Source organism: Mus musculus, chromosome 10 (assembly GCF_000001635.26).
Source record: "Mus musculus strain C57BL/6J chromosome 10, GRCm38.p6 C57BL/6J".
NCBI classification, from domain to species: Eukaryota; Metazoa; Chordata; class Mammalia; order Rodentia; family Muridae; genus Mus; species Mus musculus.
The window spans coordinates 121,345,026-121,363,267 of record NC_000076.6 but is presented as its reverse complement, the minus strand read 5'-3'; the positions used below and the strand labels follow the sequence as shown (position 1 = coordinate 121,363,267).

At 44.1% G+C, this 18,242-nt stretch overlaps 1 protein-coding gene and 2 long non-coding RNA genes across 4 annotated transcripts in view; 2 read left to right on the top strand and 1 right to left on the bottom strand.

Moving 5' to 3' along the window:
• Positions 1-9,367, bottom strand: Gm51786. Its single transcript, XR_003948972.1, has 3 exons — positions 9,326-9,367; positions 1,683-1,774; positions 1-334 (listed from the first exon to the last, which is right to left on the bottom strand). It is a non-coding gene; the product is annotated as a predicted gene, 51786 (long non-coding RNA).
• Gm40785 lies at positions 3,234-5,284 on the top strand. Its single transcript, XR_001779659.2, has 3 exons — positions 3,234-3,361; positions 4,623-4,707; positions 5,118-5,284. It is a non-coding gene; the product is annotated as a predicted gene, 40785 (long non-coding RNA).
• Positions 9,368-11,623: 2,256 nt separating the features above from the next.
• Positions 11,624-18,242, top strand: part of Tbc1d30 (TBC1 domain family, member 30) — an 87,826-nt gene continuing 81,207 nt past the window's right edge. Inside the window, exons 1-2 of one of the 2 annotated variants that reach the window (NM_001361015.1) lie at positions 11,624-12,251; positions 15,999-16,163. In NM_001361015.1, the coding sequence (NP_001347944.1) occupies positions 11,891-12,251; positions 15,999-16,163 (526 nt within the window). In that variant the 5' untranslated portion in view covers positions 11,624-11,890. The remainder of the gene's footprint in view (positions 12,252-15,998; positions 16,164-18,242) is intronic. The other variant, XM_030245334.1, reaches the window with a different exon arrangement.

Sequence of the window (18,242 nt, the reverse complement as noted above, 5' to 3'; positions counted from 1 at the left end):
GTCTCGAAAAAAAAATTTAAAAAAAAGAAAAGAAAAGAAAAAGAGTCATAAAAACTTACAGCTAGCCACCTACTTCACTGTAAAAGGCTACATAAATGTTAGCTTTCGAGGATGGTAACAAGAATGTTCGCTCTCAATACCCTGTTCAGCGTTATGGTTGCGGTTGTAGCCGTACAGAAGGAAATCATTCAGGCAGCTCCTCAGATGGCCATAAGGACGTAGTTCAATGGGGGAGGGTGCTTACTTAGCCTGACAGGAGCTCTATGTTCAAGTCCAAGGATTGCATAAATCGAGCCTGGGAGCAACACATTCGATCCAGCTGTAATCCCAGCACCTAGGAGGCCGAGATAGGAGCGCCTGAAGCATAAGGTTTTCAGCTACTAAGCTAGTTTTAAGCCAGATTGGCAAATTAATTAACTAGTTAATTAAGGGCCCATAAATAGATGCATCATAGTAAAAAAAAAATATGTTGAAAGACATAGGGAGGGAAGCAGCAAGAGAAACATGTTTACCTGTTACAAAGACTCCAAAGGACTCCAAGAAAACCAGCAGACACCAGACACAATGCAAGTCTCCTGGGCTGCTACAATGTTCTGCCCTCTACTTTAGCAATACCGCTTTGCACATGCGGGTTTGACTGTAGCTCACGTCAGAGTTATCATAAATTGTAGAGTTAGCCATGCTGAAAATTATGCTATGGGCCTAGTGCTGCTCAGAGGTGACCCCTGGGAAGTTTGTTCCTTTTTCAGCAACCTCTCCGATACACTGCCTCTCTATGAGATTTGGTCAGATTATCCATATATAGTTTAAGTGATACTAATTTAAAAAACGTAAAGTAATGTAAATGAGGAAAATAGCTAATAAAAATATTTTTAAAAAGTCAATGAAAAAAAACCCGTAAAGTATTTCTTACTTTTCTTTCTAAGATTTATTTATTTATTTATTTTATGTATATGAGTACCCTGACTTCATGCACACCAGAAGAGGGCATTTGGTCCCATTACAGATGGTTGTGAGCTACCTTGTGGTTGCTGAGATATGAACTCAGGATCTCTAGAAGAGCAGCCTCTGATTCCACTCCAGGGATTCTGGCATGGCCTCCTAGACTCTTTGGGAACCCACGCATGTATGCGCACCCTCACACAGAGATGTATACATATAAATCCCCATAATAAAATAATTCATTTTAAAAGGTTAATAACAGAAATGAATGGAACAAGGAATAGGAAAAATATCAGAGAAAAATAAAAGGATCAAAAGTGATTTCTTTGGGCATAAACGAAACAGACAAGCTGTTGCATGCTTCAGTATATCCCTGCTCCAAGAGGCAGGCTGGCAAAGAGGCAGAAAGGACCACAGATATGATTATCATCTCTCATGATCTCAGTCAACAGGTGATTGCGGGAGCTGATGTTGCATGGCGTATCTCTGCCAGGGAAGATAAAGACATCCTCAGCTAATTGCAAGCAGGGTGTTGATTTGGCAAGTACATTCTTATCTAATTCAATCATGAAAGGGATTCCAAAACAGTTTCAGTTTGTGAGGATTTCACAGCAAAAGTTATATATAGTTTGGTTTCAAGGTGATGCAAATGATCCCATATGCAACAGCATGCCACTGGGTGTCACAATACAGTCCAACCAGACATAAGCCATCGTGCATTCTGAGGAACATTTATCTACCAGTTATCCTGATGATGCTGTGCTGGTCATTCGTGCTGATCAAGAAAGACTAGTGTGGTGGCGTATATGCTCCAGCAAGTGGGAAGTGCACCCTGTGAAATATAGGGATTAACACATCACCAAAGTTGTTAGAAGTCCCAAAGTATCCCAGGATCTACCTTCAGATGAAACCCAAATGGCTGCATCTTGTATTCCTTACAGTGGAGAGAGACTCCTTACAGTGGAGACTCACGTTGCCTGGTAGAAACATTAAACCATAGCCTCGAGCCAGGAGGCAGCTGTGGTGGTGCATACCTTTAATCCCAGCATTCCAGAGACGGAGGCAGGCAGACCTACAGAGTGAGTTCCAGGACAGCCAGGCCTACACAGAGAAACCCTGTCTCGGAAAAAACCAAACAACTAAAAAATTTACAAGTCACAGCCTCAAACTATTCTATACCTAAGAACACAGCTGTAGCCACACACTGAATGCCAGGATGGGCTGTCAGCTCCCAGTGAGGGCTGGACAGAGAAGAAAAGCACACGGTGCCAGGCAAGGCTGGCTACATCATCTGTAGGCCAAGGTGAAGCAAAACATGGGGCCCGTTCTGCAAAATATCAACGCTAAGACATAAATCTAGTCCAGGGCTCAGGAGGTTGAGGCAGGGCTGCAGTGCAAAGTCAGCCCGAAATCCTGCTGCAAAAAGAAAAATAAATCCCGTAAAGCTTTTCACATTTTATTTTATATTTGAAGATTTATTTCTATATTATTTTATGTGTCTATGTGCTCTGTCTGCATATAGATACCTGCATGCTATGTACGCCAGGCAGGGCATTAGATCCCATTATAAATGGTTGGGAGCCAACACATAGTTGCTGGGAATTGGACTTAGGACCCCTGGAAGAGCAGCCAGTGCTCTTAACCACTGAACCATCTCTCTGGTCCAAAGCTTTTTATTTAAAAAAAATATTTTTAAAGATTTATTTATCTTATGTATGTGAGCACACTGTATTTGCCTTCAGACTCACCAGAAGAGGGCATCAGATCCCATTACAGGTGGTTGTGAGCCACCATGTGGTTGCTGGGAATTGAACTCACATGATCTCTAGAAGAGCAGTCAGTGCTCTTAACTGCTGAGCCATCTCTCCAGCCCTAAAAATATCTTATAGCTCACAAAATGTTACAAGGTTGGAGACATGCCGTAGCATTTAAGAGCTGTTACTGCTTTTTAACAGAGTACCCGAGTTTGGTTCCTAGCACCACACAGTGTGGCTTACAAAAACCGGTGACTCCAGCTCCAGGGAGTCCAAAGCCTCTGGCTTGCATGGGCACCTGCACTCGTGTGCCCACACTTATCCTCAGATATTTAAAAATAAATAAATCTTCATAAAGCAATAGGTGATATAGTGGTGTGTGACTAATAGTGTCACTTGAAGACCTGCAAAGAATATTGTGGGTGTTATAATTTTATATAATAGAATTAATGATGAGACTTTATAAATATGATACTTGATTGACTATAAGATTTGTCTGCAAATTCATTTTTCATAGGCCACCACATCTCTCTGAAAATTCATCTTCAGTTCTTGATGTAACAGAAAGCAATGCCAGTTGATCCTGGATTATGCAAATGATTTCTGAACTTTGAGAATGCTCTGCCTTTTGATGTGGCTGTTGCTGGAGCTGACGGGAGTATTTTGTAAGGCTTTTATTTTATAATAGAATACACATCTGACAGAATTTCAAAGTGTAAGTTTTTGTACACACCATGTTGACAATACCTGTAGAAAGGTTTTCTGAAAAAACACTTAAAACGTTTATTACAGATCCACTTATGTCTGTCAAGTGTGAATGATAAATTATTATTATTATTTTATAATTGTAAAACTGTAGCTGGTGTGATAAGCTCATTGTAATGACCTGGAGAGACGATGTGGGGGATAAGAGCACTGTTCTTCTACAGGACCTGGGTTAGATTCCCAACACCCACAAAGAGGCTCACACCTTCTGTTACTCCTTTTTGAGGGGTTCCAATGCTCTCTCACAGCCTTGACAAGCACCAGGCACATGCATGGTGTGCATACATACATGCAGCAAGTCTGAGTTTAGTCTGGTCTACATAGAAAGTTCCAGGCAAGCCTGGATTATATACACAGACTGTTTAAAAAAAAAAAAAAACAAAACAAAAAAAAGAGATTTGTGCAAACGCTGCAGAGAGATGGTGTGTGCATGTGAGTACAGCTGCGGTAAATTCAGACTCTTACCTCTATCCTGCTTGCTGCCGTTGCTACCACCATCTGGGGAGTTCTGGGCCAGCCAAGCCCAGGCTACAGAGTGAGATAGGAGGGTGGTAAGTAGGGGCAGGGGGGGGGGAGTGCAAGCTTCCTATACAGAGCTCTGAGAGACTCTCTAGTTCACAAGGCACCAAATAACTAGAATGACTTATATATAGGCTGTAGTTCAGCTAGTCCAACAATGGCTGCTTGCACAAGGAAAGTACAAAAAAACCTTTGACCTAACATGTGTCCTGTCTACAAGAAGTGCAGGGACAAAGATGGAGCAGAGACTGAAAGAATGCCCAACCAATAAGTGGCCCAACTTGAGACTCATCCATGGGCAAGCGCCAATTCCTGACACTATTAACGATACTCTGCTATGCTTGTAGACTGGAACCTAGTGTGACTGTCTTCTGAGAGGCTCCCCTGAGCAGCTGAATGAAACAGATGCAGAGAGACCCACAGACAAACACTGGACAGAGCTCAGGAGTCTTGTGAAGGAGTTGGGAGAAGGATCAGGGGATCTGGAGGGGGTAGGAACTCCACAGGAAGACCAACAGAGTCAATTACCTATACCCTTGGAGGCTCCCAGAGACTGGACCACCAGCCAAAAAGCATACACGGGCTGGACCTAGGTCCCCTGGCACAGATGTGCAGCAGATGTATGGCTTGGTCTTCATGCAGGTCCCCTAACAGTAAGAGCCGGAGCTGTCCCTGACCCTGTTCCCTGCCTGCCTCGTCTGGCCTCAATAGGAAGGGATGTGCCAGGGTGAGTTGGTACCTGGGGGTGGGGCTCCCCTGTCTCAGAGGAGAAGGGGAGAGGGGAGGAAGGTAGGAGCTTTGAGGGGGGCTGCTAGGAGAAGGGGGAGCTTGAATCAGGATGTGAAGTGAATAAATGAATTAAGTAATGGAGAGAGAGGGAGGGAGGGAGGGAGGAAGGGAAGGAGGGAGAGAGGGAGGGAGGGAGGGAAAGAGAGAGAGAGAGAGAGAGAGGGAGAGAGAGAGAGAGAGGATCCATTGCTTATTCTACAATGCTGGATGTCTCAGTTGGCCATCACTATACTATACATTGGGATCCTGAAAAAGTAGCTCTAATGCCAGGGAAGGAATGGACTTGTGGGAGAGGTGAGAGCAAGCGGGCAATGAACCGAGTTTCCTTCTTCCATGTCTTTTATATAGGCTTCCAGCAGAAAACATGTCCCAGATTATAAGACCCACCACTAAAGATCTGGATGAAAGGTGTGTCAAAGACCCAGACTACCAGACTAGAAGTGGATCTTCTCACTTCAAATGATTTAATTAAGCAAAAATAAAATAAAATAAAATAAAAAAAATTTTTTTCTTCACATCTGTTCCTTGTCATTTTGGGGAGTTCTTTCATTCCAGATGTAGTTAGTGACCAAGAGAGTCACCACAGAAGGTAAACAGTACAGAATCAGGAACAGAGGGCACAGATGGGTGACACCTCTCTTCCCATCCATCAGACTCGCTGATCCAAAACCCTACAGCCCAAGGATGCCCACCCAAGGCCTACCACACCAGGATCATTGAGGTTAGGCCCCTGCCTAATACCTACTGCAATAGGAACATCTAGGAACCAAAGCCATCCAGATGGCTAAAGGTCCTTGAAAGAATTCAGTCAATCAAAGTCAGGGCAATACGACAACTTCAGAACACAGCTACCCTTCTACAGCAAGCCCTGGATATCCTAACACAACTGAAGCGAGGGAAAGGACCTTAAATCCAATCTTATGAAGATGACATTTGAAAAGGAAATGAATTAACCTCATAAAGAAATGCAGGAAAATACAATCAGACAGGTAGAGGCCTTTAAAAAGGAAACAAATAAACCCCTTAAAGAAATACAAGAAAACAAAACAAAACAATCAAACAGGTGAAGGAAATGAATAAAACTGTCATGACCTGAAAGTGGAAATAGAAGCAATAAAGAAAACACAGACATCCTAATATCTAATAAAATAGACTTGCAACCAAAATTAATCAACAGAGACAGGCAAGAAATGTAGGATTTGATGGCTTTTAAAAGCACTAATCCCTTCCCCCTTGTTATCATCATTACAACTTTTTAGATTGAGAAATAAAAATCTTCCTCACATATAGCAAGTGGATAGAAAATGCAGATTGTGTGATGTTCCGAGCATATGACTAATTTTTTTTTTTTTTTTAAAGATTTTATTTATTTATATGTAAGTACACTGTAGCTGTCTTCAGACATTCCAGAAGAGGGAGTCAGATCTCGGATGGTTGTGAGCCACCATGTAGTTGCTGGGATTTGAACTGCGGACCTTCGGAAGAGCAGTCGGGTGCTCTTACCCACTGAGCCATCTCACCAGCCCATGACTAATTTTTAAACAGCAAAATTAAACGGTGAAATTGACAAACTGCTGATCAATGTTGCTTTGTGTTTCCCTTCAAACCTGGCCAAGGAGAAATTCTTCAAGAAATTCTTCTTCAACAATAATCAATGCTCACCGCCAGATATTAGAGCATATAATTCCAGATACAGTCATAACTTTCATCATACCAATTCATTCCTCCTGTGAGTGTCTTAGGGTTTCCATTGCTGTGAAGAGACACCATGACCAAGGCAACTCTTATAAAGGACAACATTTGATCGAAGCTGGCTTACAGTTTCACAGGTTCAGTCCATTATCATCATGGCGGGAAGCATGGCAGTGTCCAGGCAGACATGGTGCAGGAGATGGAATTGAGAGGTCTACATCTTGATCCAAGAGCAGCCAGGAGACTGTATCTTCCACACTGGGAGGAGCTTGAACATAGGCCCTCAAAGTCCACCCCCTGGTGACTGGAGAGATGGCTCAGCTGTTAAGAGCACTGACTGCTCTTCCGAAGGTCCTGAGTTCAAATCCCAGCAACCACATGGTGGTTCACAACCATCCAAAATGAGATCTGGCGCCCTCTTCTGGAGTGTCAGAAGACAGCTACAGTGTACTTACATATAATAAATAAATAGATCTTTTAAAAAAAAAGCCCACCCCCAGAGTGATACACTTCTTATAACAATGCCACACCTATTCTAAGAAGGCCACACTTCCTAATAGTGTCACTTCCTGTATAGTGTCACTCCTGTAGGCCAAGCATATATATATACATATATATGTATATTTGCCACTTTTTAGGTTCTTCTGTCTTCCACCCCTTTCTTCCACCCTTTCAACCCCCTAACACTAGATAGGAGAGAGTCACCACAGAAGGTAAATTTTTTTCAAGACCTAGTCCAGGTATATATCCCATTCCTTTTATCATTTCCTTGCTTTTCTGAGAGTAATCATTAGTCAATATAAAGTTCATGGCTGACAACACATCTCTTCCCCATAAGTTTACAGATAAAGGGAGTACATAAGGTTGAAAAAGCCCTGTCTTTCCTTCTTTATTTTTCCATTGTAAGGATTTTGTACTTATAGTTGGGGTAGCCTCATATCCTAATCCTTGTAAGCTATGTGATGATTGATTAACAGGCCAAGAAGTGGGCCACCACTTACTGGATATAATGCTTTTATTTGCTCCTGTATCCATTATACCTTGAAAGGTTTTTCCTTCTATTTGTAATTGTAAAGTGGGACGATTTTCCAAATCTAAAGATATGTAGGCCACATTAGTTCCTGTAGAACTGAGTCCCTTATCCCCTCGGGGATCCTGGCTACTAGGGAACATGTTATGCAAACTAAGAAGAATCAGTAATTGAGCAATGCGATCTCCAGGAGAAATGGCTACAATACCTCGGGGTGCAGAACACATAATCTTAACTTGTCCCTCATAATCTGAGTCTATAACTCCGGGATGTATCATCAATCCTTTCAAAGCAGAAGAGGACCTACCCAACAGTAGGCCCACTGTATCCTTTGGTAAGGGACCTCTAAAATCTGTTGAAATAGGCTGGCACCTCATTTGAGGTGTAAGAATTACTCTGGAGGTGGCACAGATGTCCAATCCTGCTGAACCCGGAGTGGCTCTCCTCGGTCTCTGGGTGGCCTCATGGACACTGTGGTCTGGAATGCCCCATACATTTGGGGGCCCTGGGGACGGGGGCCCCTCACTTTGTTTTTTGGCTGTTGCACTTTAAATTGAGGTATTGGCCTTCCTTTTATATCTCTGACTGATCTACATTCATTTGCCCAATGTCTTCCTTTCCCACATTTTGGGCAAATACCTGGTACTGTCTTTTCAAACCTACTCTTTCTACCCTTTGTACACTGCTTTTGCATATGCCCTGTTTGTCCACAATTATAGCAGGTTATTTCTTTTGTTTGCGCTATCAAAACTGCGGCAGTCAGCCCTGCATTTGAAAGAGGTCCTCCTATTTCTCTACAGGCTTTCATCCATGCTTGTAGTCCTTTCCCTTTCCATGGTGTGATAGCATTTCTGTATTCTTTGGTACATTGCTCGTAAACTAATTGTTCAATTAATGGCAATGTGGTCTCAGAATTACCAAATATGCGTCCTTCCGCTTCCATCATGTGAGCCACAAATTCAGAGAATGGCTCATTAATTCCCTGAATAATTTTTGTTAAGTTACCAGATACCTTTCCTCGATTAGGCAATGCTTTCCAAGCCTTCACTGTTGCCTGATTGATCTGTTCATAGACCTGCACTGGGTATCCTAATTGATTGTCCATATACCCTGACCTGTAAGCATTTTAAAGCTCCATGCTGGTTGCCCTGCAGTAGCATTAGCACGGGCCTGACTCAACCACAGATCATGCCATATAGACTTCCAATCTAGATATTGTCCCATTGTAAGACATGCCTTTACCACACTCATCCAATCAAAAGGAGTCATGGCGTTGTGAGCCAGTCTATCAATTTGGGACTGAGTAAATGAGGCATTAACTCCATAGGTCCTTACTGACTCTGTTAGCTCTTTCACTTGTTTATGTGATAGTGGCTCATAATATCGCTGTTGAGCATGATTCTGAAAAACAGGAAAAGCCTGATATATTTTTTGCAACCCTTTAGGAGTGCAAAAAGAGTGACCATTACCAATTGCTTTCTTATCTGCATAAGGCGGAGTAGGTGGGGGAGCACCGAAACTCCTCCCTATTGGACCAGATCTTTTTACCTCATACTCCGCAGCAGCCTCCTTCAAATCTTCCTCCTCTCCTGCTGATAATTTTGAATCCTCTGAGCTAGACAACTCAGAGTCCTTGAGAGGAGGGTAAATTGACTTAATTTTCTGCTTTTTATTTTTTATACTATCTTTTGTATCTTTACATTTTGGGTGTTGACAATTAAGGCTATGACATAAGATCAAGGCAAGAAAGATAGCAACCCCAGCGACAGTTATCGGATCTATTTTGTAGGAGAGCATGCCTCTTAGAGACTCACATTAATTTCTTTCTACTTACCGGTACCACTGTTCCTCAGCTGAAGAGTTCTGAATCCACGCAGTTGAATCCTTCTCAGCAGTCTGTTTTGTAGGAACACTTCATTACCACCGTTCCCCAGCTGAAGAGTTCTGAATCCACGCCGGATCCTTCTCAGCAGTCTGTTTTACGGGAACCTTTATTAACCGCTCCTTCCCCACGATGCAGTTCTGAATCCTCCCTGTAGCAGGGGGTCTTCACTCGTGCCTGAAGATGTTTCTTTTCCCGGATTTCGGCACCACTTCTTGTGCGTGCCGGACTGGCCAGCAAGAACCATGCTGCAACAGAATCCTTCTGCACACGTTTATTGGGAGAGCTTGATTGCAGAGTGAAAAGACCCCAGCCCAGAACTGGTGCTGCTTATATAGGCCTAGAAGAGGCGTGTCTTACACCTGGATTGGTTGTGCTTGGGTTATGCTTATTACCTCATTTGCATGCCTACATCTGATTGGTTAACTTCTCTCTCATCTGATTGTTTAACTTTTTTTCTCATCTGATTGGTTAATTTTGGTTAATTCTCAAAACCTCATCTTGGCAAAAGAACTTTACTGCCTATGTATGCGTGGTGGCCAGTGGAAGCCAGCGCCACCCTACAACGACACATGTGGCTTCCCACAATCTTCCTCAGATCCCTTTGAACTTCTGTCAGTTTCTGGGAAGACAGGCTCTAAAAAGAAAAAAATGTTGAAGCGGGTCCCTAGTGGAGGCAAATGGAGAGAAACCAGGGAATATCTACTGAGAAAAGAGAAACAGTTGCCGTATTTGCTCCCTGGGGAAGTCTGGTGTGCTGCAAAGATCCTTCTCTGATGAAGGGCCCATGGATTCCTTCACTCATGCCACAGGCAACAGGGAGAAAAATCTCTTTAAAAGAATCGGTGTGGTAGCAGTTTATTCATCTTTTTCTTGTAATCCATGAACAGGTTGACATTTCTTTATTCTTATTTATTTATTTTATGTAAGTACACTGTAGCTGTCTTCAGACACGCCAGAAGAGGGCGTCAGAGCTCATTTTTGGATGGTTGTGAGCCACCATGTGGTGCTGGAATTTGAACTCAGGACCTTCTGGAGAGCAGTCAGTGCTGTTAACCGCTGAGCCATCTCTTCAGCCCACCATTTCTTTATTCTTGTGCGTGTGTCTTATGGTATGCATATGGAGGTCAGAGGGCAACTTTTTACAAGGGGGATCTTTGCTTCTACTTTGTGGGTACCAGGGATCAAGCACAGGTTGTTGATGGCAAATGTGCCTTTACTTGCTGATCCATCTTGCTATATATTAAATAATTTAATATTTAAAAAAATTTAAAAGCTGGTACTTTTAACTGCTGAGCCATCTCTCGGCCCCTCCAGTATATGTTCAAATTCTGTATGCTTAGGGCATACATACAACGTCATAAAACTGGTGCTTTTATAACTCACAGTAGCTCAAATTTCAAAGTATTTTGTTGGTAGTGGTTAAGGACATCAGGCTGTGCCCCACCACGTAAGAAGTGTAAATAAACAGGAAGCCTGCCACTGTTCTTTGGTTTTTGGAGACAGGATTTCTCTTTATAGCCCTGGCTGTCCTGGAACTCACTTTGTAGACCAGGCTGGCCTCGAACTCAGAAATCCGCCTGCCTCTGCCTCCCGAGTGCTGGGATCAAAGGCATGCGCCACCATGCCCGGCTGCCACTCTCCTTTAGAAGCCCTAGATGTACAGACAATTAACAGCTTCAGGCTGAGGAGTATTTCTGTCTAATGAGAGGCAGACACTAAGAAAAGTTCAAGCTTCCTTCCTGGCAAGTCATTGAACCTCTTGGCTGCAAGGCTCTCACCGAAAAGCGAGGACACCACAGGGTTAAACTGATGATCAATGTGACTAAGTTCACAAAGTTATCCAAGGGGAAGGTAATCAAAAATTCTTCCGAAGTCTAGTGTAAAGACAGATCTCTCCGAGGAGCTAGAGAGAGGGCTCGCCAGGCAGAAGTACTTGTCTAACAAGCTTGCCAACCCGAGTTTGACCCCCTGAACCCATTTAAAGCCGGGAGTTTGATTCCCAGAACCCAGTTAAAAGTTGGAAGGAGAAAAACCGGCTGCACAGTGTTGCCTGACCGCTGGTCTCCACAGGCACATCCTGGGATGAGTGCGCAGCAATAATACACATTTTTTCTTTTTCTTTTTTAAAGGAAAAAGATAAAACTCCCATAAACTCGAATTCACCATCAAAACCAGCTCTGGCGACTTTTGTTAGCTCGGCCAACTCAGGAAGGTCTATTAAACCCACAATCAAGTGTCACGGAATTTAGTTGTTCTGAATCCAGGTCTTTTATTGGAGGAAAAAAGTTCACAACGTCACTCAAATCCCAGGACTTGCCAGATAGTCAGGTTTTTGTGGAGTCTCCTGGACGCTCCGGGTCAGGTGGGAAGGATTCGGGCGCGGCGCCCGCGGACGTGAAGCCGGAACTCCGGTCCTCCGCCCATTGGTTGGCATTTCGACCCCTGCTGGGGACTCTTTGCTGCCCGCGTGGCCGCGCCCTCCCGGAACTGGCGGGCGCCGCGGCGGTTCGAGCCATGGAGGTCCTTCCAGCGGGCAGGACGTGGGACCCGCAGCAATCCGAGGAGGCGGCGGGGCACCCGGCGGACGAGGGCGACTTGGAGCCGCAGCCCGACGGCCGCACGAGCCGCACGGCGTCCCTAGTGAGCGGGTTGCTCACCGAGCTCTACAGCTGCACCGAGGAGGAGGAGGTGGCAGCCGGCGGGGACCGTGCGTCCCAGGGCCGCCCCCTGCGAAGGGACAGCCTGGACAGCTCCACCGAGACCTCGGGTTCCGACGCATTCCTGGGCGGCCGCGGCGCTGGCGACTCCCGAGTGCTGCAGGAGCTGCGGGAGCGCCCGAGCCTGCGGCTCCAGATGCAGTACCTGCAGCGGAAAGGTGAGCGAGGGCGCGGGGACTCCTGCCTATCTGTGCCACCTGCCCCACTGCGCCATTTGCATTATCTGCTCCAGTTGCCCACCTGCGCCACCTGGCCCGCTTGACCACCTGTGCTAGTTGCCCACCTGCGCCACCTGTGCGCTGCCGCTCTGCCCGCACACCCGGAGAGTGTGGAGTCTCCTTTCATCTGACTCGGGACTCTTCTGTCACTCTTTCCCTAGACATTTCCTAATGCCCAGCCCCTCCCCCTCTGCTAGGGTGGCTCGGAGCGTGGTCGAGTCTTTCCACCTCCCCCACGCCTCTCAGAAGTCCGAAGCTAGGGGCAGTGTAGACTCTTAACTTTACCTGAACAGCTGTTAGGACTAGTTTGGCGTTTCTTCCGTGCTTACTAGAAATTTCCTAGAGGACCCTGGGAGAAGAGAGCCGACTTCTAGGGCTTCCCACCCCACCCCCTTCCCTAGCCACGCCGCTTGGACAGGGATTTTTAACTAGTGAGGCAGAATAATTCGATAATGCAGTTCGCAGCAGAGCGCGTGAATTCCGTGCCTGTCAGAGTGTGAGTCCCCAGCAGCTCTGCTTTAATCTGGGTCTCAGGACTGAGTGAAGTCTGAGCGCTTGGCCTTCACGGTGCATTTAACAACTGCTACCGTTCACCTGCCCAGAGAGTGCAGCTGAGAAATGGCCTGGTTTCCTCGGATCATAGGCTGATTTGATGTTTCTTCCGTTATCAAATTCTGAGACTCAAATTCTGGTCGAAAAAAAAATTTTTTTTTTCTCAATAATGATAGCTTATATTTCAGGCATCGGGACTAGTGTAGTTGTCTTTTTGCATAGATCTGGGAAAACCTCAATTTACAAAATGTACTAAAGTGTGGGGAACAGAAGGCCAGCCACTATCACATTTCTTGCAATATTGTCCTTGTGCTAAATGACCATGGGGGTGGGGAATAGAGAGAATTATACAGTCTTCTTGTACTTGCTGTATCCAGTCTAGCTGGTTCCAGGAAAAAAAAAAAAACAGAAAAAGAAAAAATCTGTCTGTTTGCTCCTACCTGTGTAAACAATTCTCAGCTTCCAAGTGACCCCCCCCCCACGTTCCCCAACACCTTTGGCTGCAGACATTTTATTTTATGTAATTACCTGGCTGTGCTAAGAATGTCTGCTTATTGCCCAAACTCTTGCAGTAGGTCAGATTCCAAGAGAATCAGTTTTGAAAATTATGACCAGATTTCCGCATGTTAGAAGGCTATTCACTTTACCAGGAAACTTCGAGAAACTGATAATTTCCCTTTAGAAGAGGAAAGCTGGCAAGCCAAAGTTTATAGAGGTCGGCAGCCTGCAAGTGGGTGTCACGTTCACATGCGTGGCCACTCTACTGATCACTCACAGATCCTGCCAGAGTCCATTTCTTCCCAGTTTTCATCTCTATTGCTGACCCGTTGCCTGTGAACCCTTTCTTTCCACAGTTGACTTGTGTTGGGTGAGCAAGATGTTGTATATTGACACACTGTCTCTGTGGACAGACATCTTTACAACACTGTGATTAGACCATCGGGTCACGGATGCAGCTGTTTGCAGAAATCATGCTCACTGGGTTGTTAGCTGTTCCAACCTAAGGGTTGTGTCCACTTAGAGGGACAATGCAGATAACCTGCCTGCTGGTTTTCTTCTCTCACAGTTTAGCGTTTGTTTCAATGTTGTATCCAGACGGTGCTGGGTGTGGGTCTGAGGTCTAGGGGCAGCAACAAAGTAGTTTGTACTGGAAAGTGGATTGTCTGTGGTGGAGGGGATTAACTTGGAGTCAGATTCCTCAGTTATCACCCTGTTACTATTTCTATTTAGCTGTGCTGCCTCGGGCAGGCTATTTACCTAAGCTAATGTGTGTTAGGTACTCTGTGAGTATTAGAGAACACTTTCAGTATTGCAAGCCCATGTATCATAGAGGGATAAAATTCCTTTGAGAGGAAATTAGTCAGGTTTCCAGCTGACTGTTTCCTCTGTTACCTAGTGAGAAGCAGGGGTTATGGTCTACACAGAGACGGGTTTTTGTGTAGGATGTTTATTTGCCTGTGCTATTACTGTGGAAGACATTTCTACATGAGAATCAGAATATGTCCCCATACGAAGTATATAATGTAGAGAAATACAGAGTTGTAGGTACTTTAAGAAACAGCAAAACTAAGTTAGAGTTTTCACACACTTCCTACTGTTGCCAGTATTAGTTTTAAGAATGTAAACTTCATTATTTTTATTATTAAGGTTTTTAGTTCTTTTAAGTTTAAAAAAATTATTTTATGTGTTTGGGAGTTTTTAACCTACATGTCTGTATGCCATATGTGTTCAGTGCCTCCGAAGGTCAGAAGACAGGTCCATTCCCTTGGAACTTGGAATTTCAGAAAACTGTTAGCCATTATGTGTGCTAGACTTGAACCCAGTCCTTTGGAAGAGCCAGTCAAGACTCTTAAACCTCTGACTCATCTCTCCAGCCCAAGGATGTTGAATCATTTGACCCCTTTAGAGGAAATACATTTTCTGCCGTGTATGAAAATTATTGAGGTCCTAAATTAAATGTACTACCCAGGCTATTTGAAGGCCACACATTTAAAACAAAATCAGCATAGCTACATTCATCTTTGTTATGAAATGTGCTGGTGTTATTTACAACTGACAAGGTTGTTTGAACTGTTTCTTATTTTTGAGGTCTTAGGGTTTGAACAACCAGGACATGTTAGGCAATGCCTCTACCATTGAGACCTCACTTACTTTTTATTTATTTATTTGTGTGTGTATATGTGTGTATGTGTGTTCATGTGTGCCTGCCTGTAAAGGCTAGAGGCCAGTGTGCCACCATGATGACATTTTCTATGTGATGCTGGTGTTAGTAAACTTGCATGGTAAGTACTTTACTGTCTCCACAGCACTTAAGGTCTTAAGACATTATTTTAGTTGTATCATCTGGCTTTGAACTTGTGATCCCTCTGCCATAGCATCTTGAGTAGGTGGCATTGTAGGCCTGTCTCACCAGGCTCAATAGCTGGTACTTTTAAAGCATTGAAAGATAAATACAGGCTGGAGAGATGGCTCAGTGGTTAAGAGCACTGACGGATCTTCCAGAGGTCCTGAGTTCAATTCCCAGCAACCACATGGTGGCTCGCAACCATCTGTAATGGCATCTGATGCCCTCTTCTGATGTGTCTGAAGACCATGTACTCACATACATAAAATAAATCTTTTTTAAAAAGTCCTGGCTGGGCGTGGTGGCTCACGCCTTTAATCCCAGCACTCGGGAGGCAGAGGCAGGTGGATTTCCGAGTTCGAGGCCAGCCTGGTCTACAAAGTGAGTTCCAGGACAGCCAGGGCTATACAGAGAAACCCTGTCTAAAATAAAAAGTCCTACATTTAAGGAAAGAAAGAGAGAAGGAAAGGAAGGAAGGAAGGATGAGAGAGAGAGAGAGAGAGGAAGAGAGAAATGTATCCGAGGAGCTGGTAACAGTGAAAGTCTTTGCTTACTTGTTATATTGTAGCATCCAGGATAACATTTATCTTATAGAATTCCTTTTATGAGCAAAGCCAGAGATGAATGGGTGGTTGATTAGACTGGAACGGCTTAGCTGAATCGCGTTCATGCTACCTGGGATGAAAAGCTAGACTGAGTGGATTTAAATTCATTTTCTAGCCCTACACCTTTTGACTAGCAGCACACTCGGGATTTATATCCCTCTCAAGGGATTTCTTCTTTCCTGATAGACTCCAGTGAGCTGAAGACCGTTCTTCGAGAGCTGAAGTACAGGATTGGCATCCAGTCCGCAAAGTTACTCCGGCAGCTGAAGCAGAAAGACAGGCTTCTGCATAAAGTTCAGAAGAACTGTGACATTGTGACAGCGTGCCTGCAGGCTGTGTCACAGAAGAGAAGTAAGTCTAGGGGTTGGGAGCAGGTGTGTGTGTGTTTGTCATCCCTTGCCACTGGCTGGCAGTGAACCTGCAGCAGGTACTGCTTTGCACTGTTTTGAAAAGTCCAGGAACCAACCAGCCAGCATGGCTTTTAAATTTAAAATGAATGCCTGATGTCTAAGGGTAAGCCCTGACTTTATTACTCATGAGTTGAGGTCATGTTTCACTCTGACAATGGTTATTTTTTTGTGTGTGATACTCAATGGCTTTTAAACAGGCATCAAATGGATGTAACTTAAAAGTAGTGTCCTTGTTCCTTTGATCTCTGTGCTCCAATGATTAAACAGTTGGCCTAACCAACGAGAACGAGAGCCGCTTACAGCCTGCTCTGAAACCCAAGAAGGGCAAAGTGTCTGAACAAGTGAAATCCTTGTCTTGCGTTCCTCACTTTTAGTTAGAGCTGCTTAGCTTGGTTAATTGAATTAAAAAAAAAAATTGTTCAGTTACCAGTCCATCTTAATTGTCAGAGACTGAATCTTGTGAATGAATTTTGTAATTTTCCATACGGTTGCATTATGTCTTATTCTGCTAACATGTCCCTGTTTTTGTTTTGCATCCTTTTTGTTAACACGCAGCGTGGCAAAGTGGGGTTCAGGTATGGCAAACACAGTGTGAGTGTCCTTCTGAAAAAATGCCTGGGGCAGCGTCTTGGGTGCATGTCAGGAGCTGCTTTTTCTTATTACTTTCCTCTGTCACATTTTATATGTAAAGTAACAGATCAACGTTTGGTTTTTTAATTCCCAAATTAAGATGTGTTGTTTTCATGAAACACATGAAAACTAGTTTAACTAGTTTGACTAGTTTTCAGTAATGACATCAGCAGCTTAAAATTCCATCTAATTACCCCTTCCCAGTACACTGCTATTTGCTGGCCTCAACTTACCTATGGTTTTGAGATATGATGAATAGTAAGCCAAATGCAGTTTAGCGATCATAGTGGTGTGATGGTGGCCCTCACCAAGAGGAATGCAGTCGAGTAGACCGACTTTCCTCTAGTCGGGCACTTATCTGAAGAGCTAGAGAAAGATGAAGGAAGGGCATGTGTGTGTGCATGGACATGCATGAATGTTGGCATGCATCACACGTGATAGCTTTTCATGGATTCTGACTGATTCAAATGTGTTAAGGGAAAATTATTTCCCCCTTCTACTATGAGAGACTGGCTTTGATTTTTTTTTTTCCTTTCAATTTTGCTTTTAGTCTGATTAGTTATTAGCTTGTCTGCATGAAGTTAAAAGCATGGGGTTTTGATGTGTAGGAAGACTTGGGGAAGGTGGAGCAGCTGAGAGGAGGCGGGGCTTGGTGGACTCTGTCCGTATCTACAGGAGACTGATTCATGTTAGACTTTAGATGCATTTGATTGACAGAAAGATTGGCACTGTGTCTTTTAGACAAATATGCCCACTAGCACCCACTCACTGTGTGAATCTCTGCATGTATCCTCCTGATGATGTATTTTAAATATATCTCTTCAACTTTAGCCAGGCTTTAATTTTCATTCATGAGACTATGGGGCTGTCCTGAGCCTTTCCCAACAGATTCAATTCTTTCCTTGGTGGTAGAAATACTTGAGTTATAGAAGTTACAATGGCCTACTTCCAGTACCTCACACTCTTTCTAACAAAGTCAATAGCAAACTCACGTAGAATTCTAAGAACGGAGATTCCCTGCCACACAGAACATCTGCTCTCATTTTAGCAGTGCCTGGCAATGCCATATTCAAATGCAGCATGTTGACTTGTTTTATTAAATTCCAAAGTTGGGGCTGGAGAGATGGCTTGGTAGGTAAGAGCGCTCGTGTGAGGATCTGATGTGTTGGGATCCCCAGAACCCAGGTGAAACCAAACAACTACTTATACTTTATAGTGTCTTGCAAAACTCTTATGGCAGTGTCTTAATTACTCTTCTGTTGCTGTGAAGGGATACCATGGCCAAGGCATCTTGAAAAAGAAAGCAGTTAATGAAACGGGGGGGGGGGGTTTCTCACAGCTTCAGAGGATTGGCCCGTGACCATCATGGTGGGGAAGGGTTGACAGTAGG